The sequence below is a fragment of the Portunus trituberculatus genome, chromosome 19 (genome assembly GCF_017591435.1).
Source record: "Portunus trituberculatus isolate SZX2019 chromosome 19, ASM1759143v1, whole genome shotgun sequence".
Taxonomy (NCBI): Eukaryota; Metazoa; Arthropoda; class Malacostraca; order Decapoda; family Portunidae; genus Portunus; species Portunus trituberculatus.
In genome coordinates, this window is record NC_059273.1 from 10,742,573 (window position 1) to 10,760,611 (window position 18,039).

At 40.8% G+C, this 18,039-nt stretch overlaps 1 protein-coding gene across 10 annotated transcripts in view; it reads right to left on the reverse strand.

Moving 5' to 3' along the window:
• Window positions 1–9,676: 9,676 nt before the first annotated feature.
• Window positions 9,677–18,039, reverse strand: part of LOC123506358 (MAP7 domain-containing protein 1-like) — a 290,206-nt gene continuing 281,843 nt past the window's right edge. For 9 of the 10 annotated variants that reach the window (XM_045258396.1, XM_045258389.1, XM_045258391.1 and 6 more), the window contains 7 exons: window positions 15,179–15,394; window positions 14,198–14,997; window positions 13,692–13,859; window positions 13,326–13,469; window positions 12,468–12,928; window positions 11,749–11,993; window positions 9,677–11,508 (listed from right to left, as the gene is read on the reverse strand). In XM_045258396.1, the coding sequence (XP_045114331.1) occupies window positions 11,495–11,508; window positions 11,749–11,993; window positions 12,468–12,928; window positions 13,326–13,469; window positions 13,692–13,859; window positions 14,198–14,997; window positions 15,179–15,394 (2,048 nt within the window). In that variant the 3' untranslated portion in view covers window positions 9,677–11,494. The remainder of the gene's footprint in view (window positions 11,509–11,748; window positions 11,994–12,467; window positions 12,929–13,325; window positions 13,470–13,691; window positions 13,860–14,197; window positions 14,998–15,178; window positions 15,395–18,039) is intronic. The other variant, XM_045258398.1, reaches the window with a different exon arrangement.

Here is an 18,039-nt window from a genome sequence, read left to right on the forward strand (position 1 = left end):
CAATCCACATACTCAAGGTATGTAAAATATACCTAAAAAGCCTAAAACACACTGAAACCACACATAATGCATCAAAAACATACTCTTAACACCCTGCAACACTCGAACACACTTGAAACATCCCAAATATATCCCAAACCCAACAGTATGCATTATAAAGAACGTTAAGATTAAAAGGGACAGTTACCTAAACATTACACCTTGGCTTTTCTTATTCCGCCTCTATTTCTCATTTCTTCTTCATCCTCTTCCATTCTTTCTTCTTCTACTTCCTTCTATTGCTTTCATCTATCCACTTGAGCCTGGAAACACATCAAAACACTGATGTTAAACAAAATATTGAGGAAATGGAGGGCGACGTAAGTATTGTGGCTTGGCTGTTCCCCCTCCCTTTCTCCTTCTTTCCTCCTTCTGCTACTAATATCTACACACCTGAACCTAAAAACACACGAAAACACGTAGAAATCACTAGATATTAGGCAAAATATTGACGAATAGGGCTGTTGGAAGAGAGGTGCCTGCCCTGGGCTATGATGAGTCACCACCTGGGCTGTGGTCATCAGAAAGAACGGGAACGGGGATGACTCGGCTAAATTACGTAAATAATTTGATTTCAAAAATGACTTTTAGAAAAAGCGAAGCCACGGCCGAATGCATGACATTTTATGACGTGAAAAATATTTAAATTAATTTTCGAAATATCAGAATATCTCCATCTCTAGTTTAAAAAAATGTCTAAATTAATTACGTTAAAAGTATAAAACATTTTCAACAATAACTCTGCTAAAACGTCCTGGAAAGACAAGCCATTTTCACTTGGCAAGTATTTTACCACATTTCACTAAGTCTGAACTGTCTTTTAAGGCATTCTACAGCGAGTTACACCGACAAGCAGAAACGTGAGCAAATGAAATAAAGAAAAATAAGACTTTTGTTCAACAGCACCAAACACCATTTCCATGTCCACATATTTCACTCAATAGATTGAATTCACATCTAAAAGAGCATAGACGATTCTTTGATACCATAAAGGCCCGCTTATACTTCAAATAAAAAAAAGTTCGAAATGGGAAATTGAAATTTTTGACCGTTAAAAAAGCCTTTGACATACGCCATAAAACACCACTAAACGCATGGAGAACGCTTCAAACACAACGAAACATTTATAGTAACCATAAAAAACATACCATGAAAGCGTAATATTACCGTTAGGAAAAATTTGAAAAAAAAAGTATTTGACCCCACAGGCTGCTGAGGGGAGGGTGATAGCTGGGGGATCACTGGGGGAGGCGGCCCGGAGGCAACACCGGTAATAGCGGTGTTTTGTCTTTATCATCTCTCCAAGCCAAAATTAAGCCATATAGGAAACTTTTGACCATGGGATGTGAAATGGTAGAATGGTGGCTGCATTCTGACATATGTTTGGCTTCCGGTAAGTGAAGCAAGCAAATAGTAGCTGCTCTTTTTAATGGTCGTTAGCTGTGTTGGACCTCCATATTTTGTCTTAACATCTCTCCAAGCCAAAATTAAGCCATATAGGGAACTTTTGACCATAGGATGTGAAATGGTAGAATGGTGGCTGCATTCTGACATATGGTTGGTTTCCGGTAAGTGAAGCAAGCAAATATTAGCTGCTCTTTTTTAATGGTCGTTATACGTATCATCTTTTAATATTTGCGTACTGTTTTCACTCTCATATGTAAAGGAAACTTAAAAACAAGTGAATGGCATTATAAATACCTTTAATTGATAAAGATAAGGTAGTGTGGAGGGTTGTGGCGAAGACTTGCACTGCTTGTCTTGCCGCTTGGTGCTGGTGCTTAACTGGTGCTTGGTGCTGCTTGAAAACTGTCGGTAATATAACAACACTTCACTTCACCTGTATGTGTGTGTGTGGGGGGGTTGAGGGTATTTACGAGTGTTTTCGGTATATAAGAGTGTTTTTTTTAGTGTTTATGGCTGTGTGTGGGTGTGTATGGGTCAGTATAGCCCGCCGCCTTTACCACTGTTACCACCACCGCTACCACAAGACCACTGCCGTTTTAATCAGTAGCAGAAGGTATGTCAGTGAAGGTACTATGTGTGTATAATAGTATGAATGTCTATGATAACTATCTATTACTAAATCCATCATCAGTGAGATACTATACTTGTAAAAATATCACATAATGATTTACTGGTTATCGTGTCCAGCTTTGGTTATTTGTCAAAGCAGTATATACCAAATTGTATCTAGTTGTACAATGAGTGTTGGCAGCTCCAACGGGACAAGAAACAAGATGCTTAAAAGGCAGACTATTTCATTTCTGTCAGTGTTCAATAGACTGACTGAGACCAATTTAATCAGAGTTGTGATTTATGTGTATATATTTATTTTCCACTGTAAATATTTCAACAATATTAAGTATGTAAATAAAACTATATGAAAGTGTGTATGATTTCAGTCTTGCGTGATCTGATGTGAATGTTTTCCCTATGTATATATGCAATACGTAGTGATGATACATAACCAACCTGAGTACTTGTGAGTTATCCCTCCTTCTCCCTTGCCATGACAAAGGACAATAGTTTTGAGATAGGAGTAGGATCCCTGTGTGAATGGAGCGTGTATGAGAACCTGATTGTGTATATAATGTTCCACCAGCCCATGGAACAGGTTCCTTGAATACTTGAGTTTACGGTTCCTGCCCACCACTAACCCTCAGGGAAAGAATCTCTCTCCAGAGAGAGAGAGAGAGAGAGAGAGAGAGAGAGAGAGAGAGAGAAACGTCACATTCTACAAGGTACCCTCCCTCCACCTCACTGATGAATACCTAGTTTTTTCTTACACGTGTCAACCTAATTCATTTTCCATGTACAGTAAGTCTTCGTTATACCGTAGTTCATTATTCGGTAAGTTCACAGTTACGGTATTTGGAAATTAATTATTACCCTCGATTCAATATATGGCAAGAAAAATTCACAGATACCGTAGCCGCTCATGTCATCCCAGAGGGTCCAGCGCGGAGTAGCAGGGGTGATGACGTCATCCACGCCACACCTCCCCGCCACTCACAGTACTGACTTCAACTTGACCACCTTTGGAGCCTATTATCTCTTCCCTCCCCCTTTTTTTTTTTTTTTAACTGCATTACATATTACTTACATGCATTACTAATTAGATGAATAAATGGAATATTGAAGGGTCTATTGTAAGCACTAATATATTCATAATAATTATGGCAAACATTTAAAGCCTACTACCAGCTGTGAACCATGCAGCAACTGATAAAGGGCACAGATGGGCCTGGCAAGCCCACTATATATATATATATATATATATATATATATATATATATATATATATATATATATATATATATATATATATATATATATATATATATATATATATTATAAGTGCTGGGAGCGGGCGCGGAGGTGGGAGAAGTGGGCTCAACCAATCACAGCGTAGTGACAGTGGTTACTTGAGTGCGGCGGTGTGAAGGGAGGCTGGTTTCTGGTAAGAGTTGTATGTTGATGGTCGGCTTCTTGTTGTGGATGTAGACGGCTTCTGTCATTTTTAGGCGAATTCTGTTTGGTTCCTTTTGTATGATGGTATTGTCTTCTAGGTGCTATCGTGTGATTACGAGTCCATGTTTGGTGAGGCTGTGCCGCTTAATCGCTCCGTCTTGTAGGTGGGCTGTTATTCTCTTGGATAGGGTGGTGGTGGTGAACCCGATGTACTCAGAAGGTCGGCAACTGCAGTCGCCATGGTGGCATGAGTATTGGTACACTAGATTCACGTCTTGTAGAGGGCTTGTGGGTGGGAGACAGCTGTTCTTGATGACTAGGCTGGATGTGCGCCTTGTTTTGTAATATATTATAAGCTTCAGTTTCGCGGCGGGATCAGCGGGCTTGACGTTGTTTTGTATGATTTTCTTGAGAGCCTTTTCATCTTCATGGTAGGCTGAAGACATGTAATTCTTATAATAAAGCGTTATATCTTGAGGTGGTAGCAGCTGGGTTTTCTCTTTCATGAAGGAGTTCAAGCTGTTTTCGATGACTTCGTTGATTTCTTTCTTTGAGTAGCCATTATTCGTTAACATTTGTGAAACTCTTTTTAGTTCTTGGTCAGTAGAAGTCCAGGAGGAGCAATGTGTGAGGGCTCTCTTGACAAAAGAATTGATGACGCTGCGCTGGTATCTTTCTGGACATTCACTTGAGGCGTTAAGACAGAAACCTAAGTTTGTCGACTTGACGTATACTTGAGTGGAGAAGCTGTTGGTGTTGCGGTGGACGAGGATATCGAGGAAAGGTAGCTTCTGCTGCTCTTCTAGTTCTTGAGTGAAGTTGAGGGACGAATTTTTCTTGAAGACCTCTATTAATTGCAAAACATCCTCTTCTTTGGGCGTGCTTATGAAAATATCGTCGATGTATCGGGCGTAAATCGGTGGCTTCAGTGCAGGGTACTGGGAAAATATCTTGTCTTCCAAAGAGCCCATGTAAAAGTTTGCGAAGAGGGCGCCTAAAGGGGATCCCATGGCAACGCCATCAATCTGTGTGTACATATTTCTGTCTAGTGCGTAAAATGGTATTTCTTTAGTGCAGGCTTGCAGGAGGAGGCGGAGCGAGCCTTCGGGTATGGGAAACTTGACGTCTTCCGAGTGGTAGAGTTTCTGGCAGATTAAGTTTATTGTTTCATCAACAGGGACGTTTGTGAAGAGTGACTCAACATCCATAGATGCAATTATGCCAGACGGTCTTGATCCTTTGATGATGTCGAGGAATTCTTCTGATGATCGAAGGCTGTACTTGTCGGGAGTGAAAGGGGTGATGAGGTCGTTCAGGCGCTTGGCAAGGGTATAGGTGACAGCAGGTACTTGACTGATGATCGGACGGAGTGGGTAGCCTTGCTTGTGAGTCTTGACATTTCCATAGGCGTAACCGAGTTTGTGATCACCTTCTATGAGGGGAAGCTTCGGTGCTGACGGTGTAGAGTTGCTTTTGCGAATGATGCGATTCAGTCTTGACTTTAGTTCATTAGTAGGGTTTCTGGTGATCCTCTTGAACTTGCTCTCGTCTTGAAGGATGGTAGTTATTTTGTCCATATAATTTTCTTTATCTAAAATGACAAATATAGAAGATTTGTCAGCTTTTCTGATGACTATCTTATCGTTATCTTTTAATTCCTTGGCTGCTGCTTTGAGTTCTGGAGTAAGGATAGAACTACGGTGGTGACCTCTTGTGGTGTTAGCTTCTCTGATGAATTCTGCTTGGAAGTCAGGGGAAGTAGTGACTTTGTTATTTTTCTCTAGGTGTTGAATGTTATCGAGAAGCATCTCCAATTCAATGCGTTTACCCAGGTGCTTTGGTTTGCTCCTATAATGACAGTTTAATCCCAGGTTCAGGAAGTCTTTCTGAGCGGCGCTGAGGGTGATTTTGCTCAAGTTAAGGAACTGGTCGATTTGTCATGGTATTTCAACTGGTCCTCCATATAACGAAGAAAGTTTTCGGCCAACTCTTTTCTTGCAGTCAGACAAGTGGTTTGTAGCGATGCTTGCTAATGTTTCGTCGATTCTGGTGCTTATTTCTTCGGGAGCATTTGCGGTTTTCCAGCGTTGTAACAAGTGTTCAGCTTTATTCTTGAGTTGTGCCAAAAGCACACACACACACACACACACACACACACACACACACACATATATATATATATATATATATATATATATATATATATATATATATATATATATATATATATATATATATATATATATATATATATAAGAGAATGGTGGAAGTCGTATAAGATTAAGCATGCCTTAGATAACATCGTCATCTTGGGACGAAGTGAAGACGTCTACCATGAAGGCATGAACTTGGCGTGGAATAAAGTATGGCCAGAATGCGCGCATGACTTCCCAGGCTTCGCTGAAGACGACATCGGTGCGATCAGAAATGACATAGTAAATCTGTGCCATAGGGCTGGCTTCGATGAAGTTGATGATGATGATGATGTTCAAGATCTTTTGGAAAGCCATGCTGAACCTCTCTCAAGTGATGAACTTATAGAGCAAGACAAGGCATCACAGGAGGCAGAAAAAGAGGGAGACGAGGAAGAACCTGTGTATGGCTTGGACATCAAAATTCTTAGAGAATGTCTCGGTGGTATCGAAAAAGCTCTGGAAACCCTGAAGGAACGTGACCCAAATCCTGCCAGGAGTAGTAAAGTGGCTCATGATGTAGAGAAAAGTGTCAAGATTTATCAAGAAATCTATGATGAAAAAAACAAGAAAAAAAAAAACAGTCCTCCATCTACTCGTTCTTCAAACCAGTCAGACATGCTGTCCCTATCACACCTGCCGACCCAACTACAGCTGGCCCTTCCTCCATATCAGTGCTTCCATTTTAGGGTAAAATACCCTAAACTAGGGTAATTGGACCCTTCTTAGGCTAGTGTTTAGGGTAATGCATAAACTGGGGTAATTTTAGGGTAATCTGCCATCCTATGGATAGGTGTGCTTGGAATGGTGCCAATCTGGTGGCAGGCTGGTTCTCTTTCATGTTCGATTCATGTACACAATCATCCCCGTGACTTGTATCATCCCTTCACCCCTCCCACCTTCGGACGGTTAGATCACAGTTCACACACAGAGTCAGTCACTTACGAGGACGAGTCCACACAGAGCAGCCACAGTAGTGGCTGTAGTGTGCAGTCCTGTGTGTGTGTTTTGGGGTGGGGGGGAGGAGCAATATTTAAACTTATGTATGATAAGAGTGCATTAATCAACAATTAATGGGCAACTTCGACAATCTAGGGTAAAACACTCGAATCTAGGGTAAAATTGACAAAAATCTAGGATAAGATTTCATCAACTCATGGAAGCACTGCTCCATATCCTCTTTCTTCAAACCAGTGAAACGTGCCGAACCTGCTACAGCTGGCCCTTCCACTGCTTCCAACAGTGGAGACGACGACGTCTGCCCACTAGCGGAAGATGAGTAAGGGCTGAAATCCCTACACTCCCTTAGCTTCGGGAGGGACATCATCTGATAGAATATCTACATGGCGAGTGAAAGGTAAATAAAAAAAACATTTTGTATATTTCTTTTGCGCAGTACTTTACATTTTTTTTTTAATGACTTTTCATGTATTTCCATTTCTGTAAGAGTGACTTTTGACGAGCTGGAACACATTCCCTATTATTACATGTTATAATGGGTTCGGTATACGGTAATTTCGATTTGCGGTAAGGTTTCCAGGAACGCATATGTACCGTATAACGAGGACTTACTGTACTGCTCTCTTGTTCAATGTGAGAGGCTGAAGGACTGCATTGTCTCTGTCGCCACACACTTCTGCAGGCCTATGAGGACCCCAAGGTGTGAAATATGAATTCTTGCTAAGGAAAATCTCAACACCGCTTCATTATAATGCAATCCGCTCCACTCCGTTATTGTGAATGTGAAACCTGCTTCATTATCCTTTCTCTAGTACACTCTGCCTGCAGGGACGGTTTTTTGCTATAGGGTATAAGCAATGTGGGCGACCACCTAGGGCGCAATCTATTGAGGGCCCACGAACGCCCTTCCTCACTAAAAATTGTGTCAAAAGAAAAGGCAAGGAGGTGGGGGGAGGCCGGGAGGGTGGCATAGTGGATAAGGTGGTGAGCATGGGATCGGGCGGAAGTCTACGCGTAGGTTTAAATCCCACCACATACTATTATGAAGCTGTGCCATTTGTCGAGTGTTTTAAAGTTACCTACATGTCACCATGATCCCCAGGTTGTATGTAGGTGGTTACACCAAAGATCCGCTTGGGTGGTGATATATGGACCTATAAAATAAGATTGCCTGCGTCACTAATGGAGTGCTTCCCACATATACTCTTCAAGTATGCCTACAGGCGCTATAGGCCATAACGTTTAAAAAAAAAAAAAAAAAAAAAAAAAAGCCTGTCACTCTCAGGTGGGGTTCGGCTGTAGGTTTTGGTCTGGGCTTTTTTTTTTTTCCCGGGGGGATGGGGGGCGTCCGATAGAGGATTCGCCCAAGGCGTAAAAGTAGCCAGGACCACCTCTGCCTGCCTGTGTATGTATTTCCAACTTCCTATGACTTGACTTAATTCAAGAGGGAGGTTTCTAGACACTTATCCCTATCCTTTGGCTAATTCTATCGGCTCTGTAAGAAGACTGGCAACTTTTTTTTTTTTTTCCTTGGCCAGTCTTCCTCTTAAATAAAAAAAAAATAAATAAAAAATAAAAAATAAAATAAAATAAATAAATAAATAAATAAATCTGCTTTTTATGGCAACCCGTCTTTGGCTCACTCCCAGGAGGGCTTTCCCCTTCCTTACTCACTTAATTTTCTCTTCTCTTCTCTTCCCATCCTCTTCTCTCTTTAGTTTAGGAATATAACATGATAAATGAAGTCATATAATGAAAAACTACATCATATTATGTTATTGTGTGTGTGTGTGTGTGCATTTACCTAGTTGTATATTAAAGGGTTGGAGCATGGCACATAGTGACCCGTCTCAATCTACTTTTATTGAACTTATCCTTAAATTTATGCACTCTTTCTGGTGATACACTCAATCCGTTCCAGATGTCCACCATCCTACATGGGAAACTGAATTTCTTAATGTACCTAAAACATTGACTTTTCATGATCTTAGAGTATCCTCTTGTTCGTCTATCTCCATCCTCCGTCAGTGATACCAAGGCTTGTGTATTTATCTTTTCTATATTATGGTTTACTAAATTATTATACATCTTTATGAGATCTCTTTCCCTGTCTATCTATCCTTCAAACTTGGTATCTAATTCCATTTCCTTCAGTCTTTCTTCATAGAGAAGATCCTTTACTTCTAGCACCATCTTTGCAGCGATCCTTTGGACCGCTACACATTACTAATGCATGTGTATGTGTATGTGTGTGAAATACTTGTTTCTGCATCACGATTACTTTCAGAAAGCCTTAAGCTTATAAAGGCTATTTGATGTGGTATGGATTCTCAAAGATGTTTTATGATTTTTGTGACAGATGAAAGATTTCTACTACATTATCAATAAGAGAGACTTAAGAACCAGGATAATCACTTCTGTGGCCTTCAACAAATATCATGGTGAGAGCAAAACATTGGGTATCTGTATGTAGAAGCTAGAAGGCAGACAATAACGCTGGAAGTCTCATTGTACTACATCTAGACTGCAACAATTTGCAAACTGTACTATAGCTATTACCAAAATGCTCTGCCTTACTTTTCTAAATGTGTGGATGTGTCTAATTTCACTGCACTATCCTGACTACAGGTTCAGTACGTTGTTGAAGTCCAAGGTGGAGTGTGTTCAATATTGTTTAATTTATGACTTCTCTCTTTTCTGATCCCCTTACCTTGAGCAAAGAGAAGGATAAGATGTCTTGTCCCAAGGATCTGCATTAATATATGATATTATCATAGTCATATTTCAGCCTCCCAAGGACTGACCATTTGCTCACCCATTTACTGAATGTTCAGCAGGAAAAGACTGAATGAATGTCTGGATGGGTTATGTGATGTCTGCTGACTGCTATTATTTTCATCACCACCAATACTAGTCCTTCTCACTTATTCTTGTTTATTTACCTCTTTCCTAATCCAACTACCATAGTCAGTCATGCAAAACATCAAAAGTACCAAGAAAATGTACACAGGTTTAATTATTGGTAGATTTTATACCACATAGAGCACTTTTACAAGTACAGTGATGTTTAGTTTTGAAGATTGGCCCACTAGGGGAGCCCAAAATAAAGTGTTGCTGAGAATAATAAATGGCTCCATCTGACAGTGTAACAAACAAATATATTCCTTTTTATTAAAGTAACACATGAAATTTAAATAATTTCAAGCAGTCATAAATCTTTGAGCATTTAATAATATATAAATGATAAATCTGCCCAAGACAGCGGGCTCAGCTAGTGTGAAAACTTCAATAAACCTCAATGTGCACCAGGGTAAATGCAACACAAATGTAAAAAAAACTTTAAACTACATAAATAAAATAAGTTTTGGGGAACATGACTTATTCAGGATCTATGATCTAAAATATAAGAGTTACTTTATACATAATATCTATAGAAGTAAATTATTTAAAAGCATGTCAGAAAGTAGAAGAATGGCAGAGCTGGTAATTATAGTATTATTGGTGATTATTAACAAGGCTAGATTACACGTTACTATAACATGTGATTAGCGCCATGGAGCCAAGAGTCCGGCACCAGCGAGGCACCGGGCCCCCTTCAGCCCTGGGACAGAGCTGTTACCGTCTTCATATCAAATACATATAATACTCAATACCCTCAACATCATTGTTAATAGTCATCTATGTACAAGAAATATATCAAGTAAATAGATTAATAATCATAACATTCTTCCCTAGAATAGCCCCAAACACATCCTCAAAAAGTAGGCTGCTCTGAGAACCATCGCTCACCCTGACTCTTGGTGTGACCCCCTTGCTGAACCTCACAGCCGCTGCTTTGCTAGCACCGATCAACTGTGTGATGCGTCCTGCATGCTGACTGAAATGCAGATCTTGCTCAACCTTGGTATTACATACAGTGATGTCTCCCTCCAGGGAAGTCAAGGTAACATCTGCTTGGGCCTTCATGGGACAAATGATGGACTTTTATAAAGCAGTATTAACAAGAATATCAGAGTTGTTCTAAGTATATTTAGCTTTACTGTCAGGATGAGAGGATGTCATTCAGTTAGCTGATCCATTATGCTGAGGTTTCTAAACATTATCATAATAGTCTTCACTGTTAGTATGTTCATATGCTGCAATTCACAAAAGGGATCCAGACTCAAAAGAAGAGAGAAAACTGATACTAGTAAGAGTTAGGCATAACAGATTTCTCAGAGAAATGGGCCAAATGTCTATTTACACACCATTCAAGCTATGAGACATTCTTCCCACACAGCTACACAGCCTGTTTAGACTTTCCTGGGCCCTGTCAGGCACAAGGTCATCATACAAGGAAAAACTTAATCTAAAGCTTTTGAGATAATGACTCGTCCATTTCTCGAAGGGAGACAACACTATACATATAAATGAACAGCCCTTTAATAATATACATAATGCAATTGTAATTTTCTATGAAGCAGAGTTATAAGAGTAACCTATCAACTCTGAGTCTAAACACAGCTGGGCCACATTGCTGCCAGCACCCATCTCTCCTTCCCGCACTGAGTCTGGCTCCCAATCTAACATTTGCAGCAAGAGACTTTACTAGGTTACAGTCTTGCATAACTAAGATACAGATACAAGCTGACAGATCTTGGCTGGGGAGAGCAAGTACTGACGCCACTGTTTGCAGCAGCTGGGGCAGAGGCTGAATTGACGGGGCTGGAGGGAGGGTGGCCGCTCTATGGCCACGCGCTCCTTGTGTCTTGGGGAATTTATCACATTCGCAGTTTCTGACAATCATAATCAACACTTGCAGAGTAACATTAACTATTAACATTGGGAGTCTACAGTAGCAGATCTGGAAGAAAGGAAAAGAAAATAATTAATTTTCTGCAACAGAATCAAAAGTGTTTTCCCTAATCTGTTAACTACTAATTTCAATAGCCACTACCCTATTACAATAATAAAAAAAATGCACAATATTGAAGCAGACACTAAATGATAAACTACCTAAATTGACACTCCCACTACATCTATTGCAAGTAGCATCAAATGATGCAAAGTGGTGTGGCAGGAGGAACATAGCAGTTCCCCTTACCTGGCACAGTGCTTGCATTCTCCTGGTTTGGCTTCTTGTTCAAATTTTGTTCAAAGGCTATAAATGGAGATGGTGGATTGCTATTGACAGCATCTTCATTGCTGAGTTTAGTTTGGCCCAAGTCAATGATTTGCTCAAAATTAGATGCTGCAGGTGTGGTGGTGGAAGTGGTAGTGGTGGTGGTGGTGGAAGTGGAGAGGGACGAGCTGAGGGGGTCTAATGAGTCTAGAAGGTTGTCTGTCCTGCTGTTGGGGCAAAAATGAAAGGCTTTAGAAAAGTGGTCACACGCGGCCTGGTGAAAACACTTCTGCTACATAATGAAAAATTCAAACAAGATCCTATACAGAAGCAATGAGAAAATAAAATAAACACAGAATGACAAAGCTTGAGTCACACTGACTGACTATACGTCTGGAAAACTATGTTAGTCAAAAAAGGGACTTTGGACAGTAAACAAAAAACATAATAACAAACACACAAAGGTAGTAAATAAAACATTATCAAAATACATCAAATCAGTAAATAATAATAATAATAATAATAATAATAATAATAATAATAATAAAAGCATTAACACACACAAAAACTATCTTGTCTTAGCTAGAAATGGAATGAGATGGAACAATGGGAAAACACGTGGGCAAATGGAATGACTATTCTGGGCTTTTAATTAGGACTTGCATGTTATTTACACATATAAATAGTCTCACAAGACTCACCCTTGACTGGTTTGAGGCGGTGTGCTGTTGTCTACGCCATTAAGATTTACACTATTTACATCACTAATAGTCCCCAGCAGGTCCACAGTGTGTGTGGGAGTTGTTTCCATGGGCACTGGGGAATCTCCATTCACATGCGGTTCCTCAATTTTCACTGAGGCAACACCACTGACAATGTCTTCCACCACACTGCTCTGAGTCACCTCAACGAGGCTCACATCCTGATTCTTAGTGGAGGTAGAGTCTGTGGCAGTAACTGTCTGAGAGACTGCTGGGGGCTGAGGCTGGCTGGGCTCAGGAGCACTGGGCTGAGAGTCATCCTGCTGCTTATCAGTGGCAGCTGCAGCGGTTTCTGCTTGAATCTCGGCTATCATGGAGTTAGTCATGGATTCAGTCATGCTGGTGGACATGAGACCATCACCAAAATTCTTGCCTTCTTCAGAGGGAGTTTTGGACTCATTCTGTAGGAGAGAAGTTGTTAAATATGAGGGCAGTGGAAAGTGTATCTTTGCTTGTCATTCCTATTCTACAGAAAAATCTCCCAGACATTATCAACCAATGATTCTAAAAACTATCAAAGGATGTCAAGGCAGCGACAGATAACACCTGACTTATTCATACTAATATTTCTCATGGAGTAAGTCTTAATTTGTGATTAAAATAATGCTTTACCTTACACACACACAGAGAGAGAGAGAGAGAGAGAGAGAGAGAGAGAGAGAGAGAGAGAGAGAGAGAGAGAGAGAGAGAGAGAGAGAGAGAGAGAGAGAGAGAGAGAGAGAGAGAGAGAGAGAGAGAGAGAGAGAGAGAGAGAGAGAGAGAGAGAGAGAGAGAGAGAGAGAGAGAGCACTTCCCTACCTTGGTTGGGGTGTTTGAGCCCCCCTTGCCTCGGGTCCTGGCCATGATGGCAGCCACTCGACTTTTGCGGGCTTGTCGTTCTTCCTCCTCTTTCTTCAGCCGAACTTCAGCTTCCAAACGCTTCTGCTGCTCAATACGCTCAGCCTGAAAATTAATGTCATTTGTAAAAACTGGTTTATCATGACAGTCAAAATAAGTCCCATTATTGAATGAAAAATAATGTAAATTTGTGGTAATTACAGTTTACTTTCAATCACTTAGCTTTTAAGCTTCACATAAGAAGGGATTAAATTCAAGTCTTATCCTTAGCTGGTGACAGTATCTAGTGTCTCCTTATGAAATACTATTTCCCAGTCAATAAATTACCTCTAGCCTCTGCTTCTCCTCCTCTTCTCTCTTCTTTGCCTCCTCAACACGGTTACGCTCAGCCTCCTCAATGGCCTTCCTCAGCCGCTCCTCCTCTGCCTTGCGCTGCTCCTCCATCAACCTTAGGTACTCCTCTTCCTCTCTCCGCTCTTGCTCCTCCTCTTCAAGCTGCACAGGTGGGAAGTAGCTTTAATTTGGGGAAGGCTATCACAAGAATCAAAAGAAAATAATGCATTTTTCTAGAAAAACATCAAAAGGATAATCAACAATGCATCTGACCAACATCTGATCACTGCAATTCATGATTCCTAAACTGCAGTATTTTTTTTATAGAATAGAATTAAGAGTGAAACCTGATAAGTGTGGCCAAACTCATATCATTACAAGAGCATATCTCTAGTGTTCCTATGCTGTACTGTATAGCCAAATAAAATAATTGCTGTCAAATGAATTAACTAAAGCAAAGCACGATCAACTGGGATGGAATCAAGATCCCAAATACCCACCTGCCTCTGACGCTCTAGTTCCAGTTCCCTCTCCTTTGCCTCCCTGGCCTGTCTTCGCTTCTCGGCCAAGGCTGCCTTGTATTCCTCCTCAGTGGCATAACCTGTAACTGGCTTTTCAGATGCTTTCTGTGCTAAGGACTTCTCAGCCTCAGCTTTGGTCTCTGCACTATCCTGGATAATATTATCCTTTTCTGTCTTGGTGTCCTGTGGGGCACTGGTGGCATCCTTGCTCTCGCTGGGTACTTCCTTTTTCTCCTTTTCTTGGGCGGGTGGTGCAGTTGGCTCGGCTGTGGGTGGAACAGCCTGAACCTCAACTGGGGCAGCGGGTTCCTCTGTGGCTGGCTTGGCTTCTGGTTTGATTTCCTCCTGTATCATCTGTTCTTCACACAATGGTTTCTCTTCCACCTTAGTGGCTTCGGTTGATGGTTTCTCTTCCACCTTGGCAACGTCATCAGCTGGTTTGTCTTCCACCTTAATAGCTTCTGTTTGATCCTTATCCTCCACTGTGCTGCCTTCCCTGGGGGAAGATGACTTTTTGGGCTTGGCAACAACCAAAGGCTTACTCTCTACTGATGGTGACTGCAGAGGAGTTGTTTTTGGAGTAACTTTAGCTTTAGGAGTTGACTTGCTCTTCTCAACAGCCTTTTTAGCAGCACTTTCAGCTTTGACTTGTGCTGGAGTTTTCTTTGGAGTGGCAACCTTGACTGGAGTGCGTGCTGGAGTGGAGGGTGTGCTTCTCTCAGACCCTGCACTCTTGGCTCGGGTGGGCTTGGTGAAGGAGGAGGCTGAACCAGCTGACACTGAAAGAAAAAAAATAATAAATAGTGCACAGGAAAAAAAGACAAGCATCAAGCTAGTGCAATTTATGACAAAACAAGCAAAGCATTTAGTTGTTCACTGCAGGTATGCAGTTTGGCTTATGATGGCAAGCAAAGGGAAGCAGAATCAAGTTTAAAGCCCACAATTTGATCATACACATACATTTTCTCTCCATAGGCCTGCCTTCCCTTGACTCTGAGGCAGCATCTCTGGGTTTATCAGCAGAGGACAGAGAGGAGCCTGCAATGCTGAGAGGACGTGGCTTGCGAGGAGAAGTTCTTGGCCGGTACGACACCTGGCTGCTGTTGGTGGATCCCTGACTCAAGGCGGAGGTGGGGCGGGAAGGAGAATTCGGGGTCACTGTCCCACTACGCATGCCTGTGGGGGCAGAGCAGGCCAGCACGCACAGTTAAGCATGGCTCCCACACATTTACATAAGCCAGCATGAAGCTGAAGAGAGAAACTGGAGTCTCTTGAAAGTTTTGGAAGATAACATCAATTATACACCAAAAAAATATACATGTGACACTGCAAGGTCTTTGGAGTCTCTATTGACAAAATGACAGACAGGTAACAAGATTTGGAATTTATGACGACACTGATCCCTGAAGTTTGATATTAAGGGAGAGTGATTCATGCACACTGAGACACCAGTAACAACTACAATACTGAAGTATGTAGTATACACAGACAGATAAGTGAAGTATTAATCAACAGACTAAGAAGAGGATGGAAGTTTGTCAAAGATGAGAGTTAAGTGAAGATCTGTGTACCAGGACAAGTGCATCTAATTTCCATAATCACATCAATGCAAATACAAACAAACTGTATCAATTTATACAATGGAGGATATGCCAAGCTAAAATCAAATAACCCAAATTCAAGCCAATACATTTGTTAGATGGTTGGTGAGTGAGCCAAGCTATGACATACCTTGCTGGGAGAGGGTCTGACTCACACTTACCTCAGCTTGGTGAGGTACTGACTTGTACTCTGGCAAACACTCAATGCCAAGCAAAGAAACTCCTACACCTGCACAGGCAATAGCTAAGGGTGCTAAACGTGCCTGATGGGTTCTGCATAGGTTCAACAAAATAGTTTTAGCCAATAGATCACTGCATACTTAAAAAAAGGCCTTTGTGCTAAGTAACATAATGGAAGGCAATAAGTATGCTTACTTTACAAAATGGTGGTAACAGGAAGATGACTGTGGAGGCATTGAGTTCCTACACAAACCTGTTTCCTCTGGTGATTGGTTTGTATCTATCTTCCCTCTGCCAATTGTACTGTGGTGTTCAGTATGTTGGTGTATCAAGAAGAGTGTGAAGGACAGTGTGGCCCTGTGTGATGCAGGGCCCTTCATGTACTGCTGTAAGGTCCTGCCTTGTCGAGAATTGAATTTACATCTTGTGGTGCATTAAAAAAAGGACCAATAAATCTATCCATTACTGTTTCATCTGGCCATTAAGTGCCTACCTATACTATGCTGCTATAGACTATAAATACAGGTGGCAAAACTTCTATTCTATTTTGGGGGTTTACGTAGTGGTGTTTTAGGATCCTCTCTTTGATAAGTAGTATAATAAATACCTCTAACTTGAAAAATGAGCAACACTGCATCAGTACATCACATGAGCATGTCCCTTTTATATTATGTCCAATGAATTATACGTATACTGTATGTCATTTCAAGTTATGAAGTGACAGTTCTTCTCAATATAGTGCAAAATAATGTTGGACATAGCAGTGGTGAAAACATGCACATGTGCTTCAGCTTTGAATGTTGGTGGTGTGGTGAGAAGGGTAACCAAGAATAACCAAATACATAACAAGGAATTTTTGAAGAAAGAAGTGCATACATTAGGGTGTGAAAGCCTCTTTCATCAGTTCACTACTAAATGTGTGTACAGAGACAGAGCTGCATGCTTCACTAGTTTGCATGCTAAACCTTCCTTTCTATAGTATTCTTATTTCTTTAGCATATTCTAATAACTATCTTTTCATTACGTGTTCCATAACCTCACATCTTTCAACTGGACGAGCCATGGCATTTGCATGTCACTCAATGGAAGGAGACAATAGTACAGTAAGGTGCTGATTAAAGGCTGGCAGCTGTCATTAATAATTTCACCTGGGAGAAAACTTGGCCTCTGATTTCAGATGCTGCCTTTGACTTGTTATGTAAGGCTTGCATTTTATAACCACCATCAGTTATGGGCTTTTGGTTTCTTCAACAGATTGATCAAGAAGGAAAGAAAGAAACAAACACACACACATACACACATTCACAAGTGAGCAAATTTTTTTTCTATATTTCCAAATCCCCATACATTAATAAGTTAACTCTTCCCATAACCTCCCATTATTACTGTTGTAGTTTTGAGCACTTAGTGAAGATTTGGTCCCATTTCCATGATGAAGGAAGATCCACGTCCTCAAAAGAAAGAAATCAATCCAGCCACACCAAAGACCTTCATTTCATTAAGGCTGGACAGGTAAATCATGAGTCAGTGATGTTAATTATCTGTCATACTTTGGAATTCACCAATTCATTACAGTATTCTTACTGGAACAAGATGTTACAAAAGTCAAGATCATGAAAACTATGAATATAATGACATAATATACTAGTTGGAGAATTTTTACATCATAATGTAATGCTGAACAAGATTTGAAGACAGATAATCAGCACTGCACTGCTTTCACAACTTTATATGAAATCCATTAAGTAATCATTTGATAGAGGTTTTTCTTAATATTATGTGAGACCAATTTTGAGAAAATCACAGGTTAATACTTTCCACCAAGGTTTCTGCCACCAGATGAAGGCACACGATAAACCACCATTCAAGATCAGGTTTGCCCATCCTTAGTGCCCAAGAATTAGAGGCATAAGAGTGCCACATCAACAAAACTTCCTTGGTAAGTGTTTTGAACTGTGTATTTAGTGTACAGTTAAGGGCTTCCACCACAGACGACTGCCAGAGTTATGGGGTTACTGGCTGCTGCCATGAGAAGGGAAA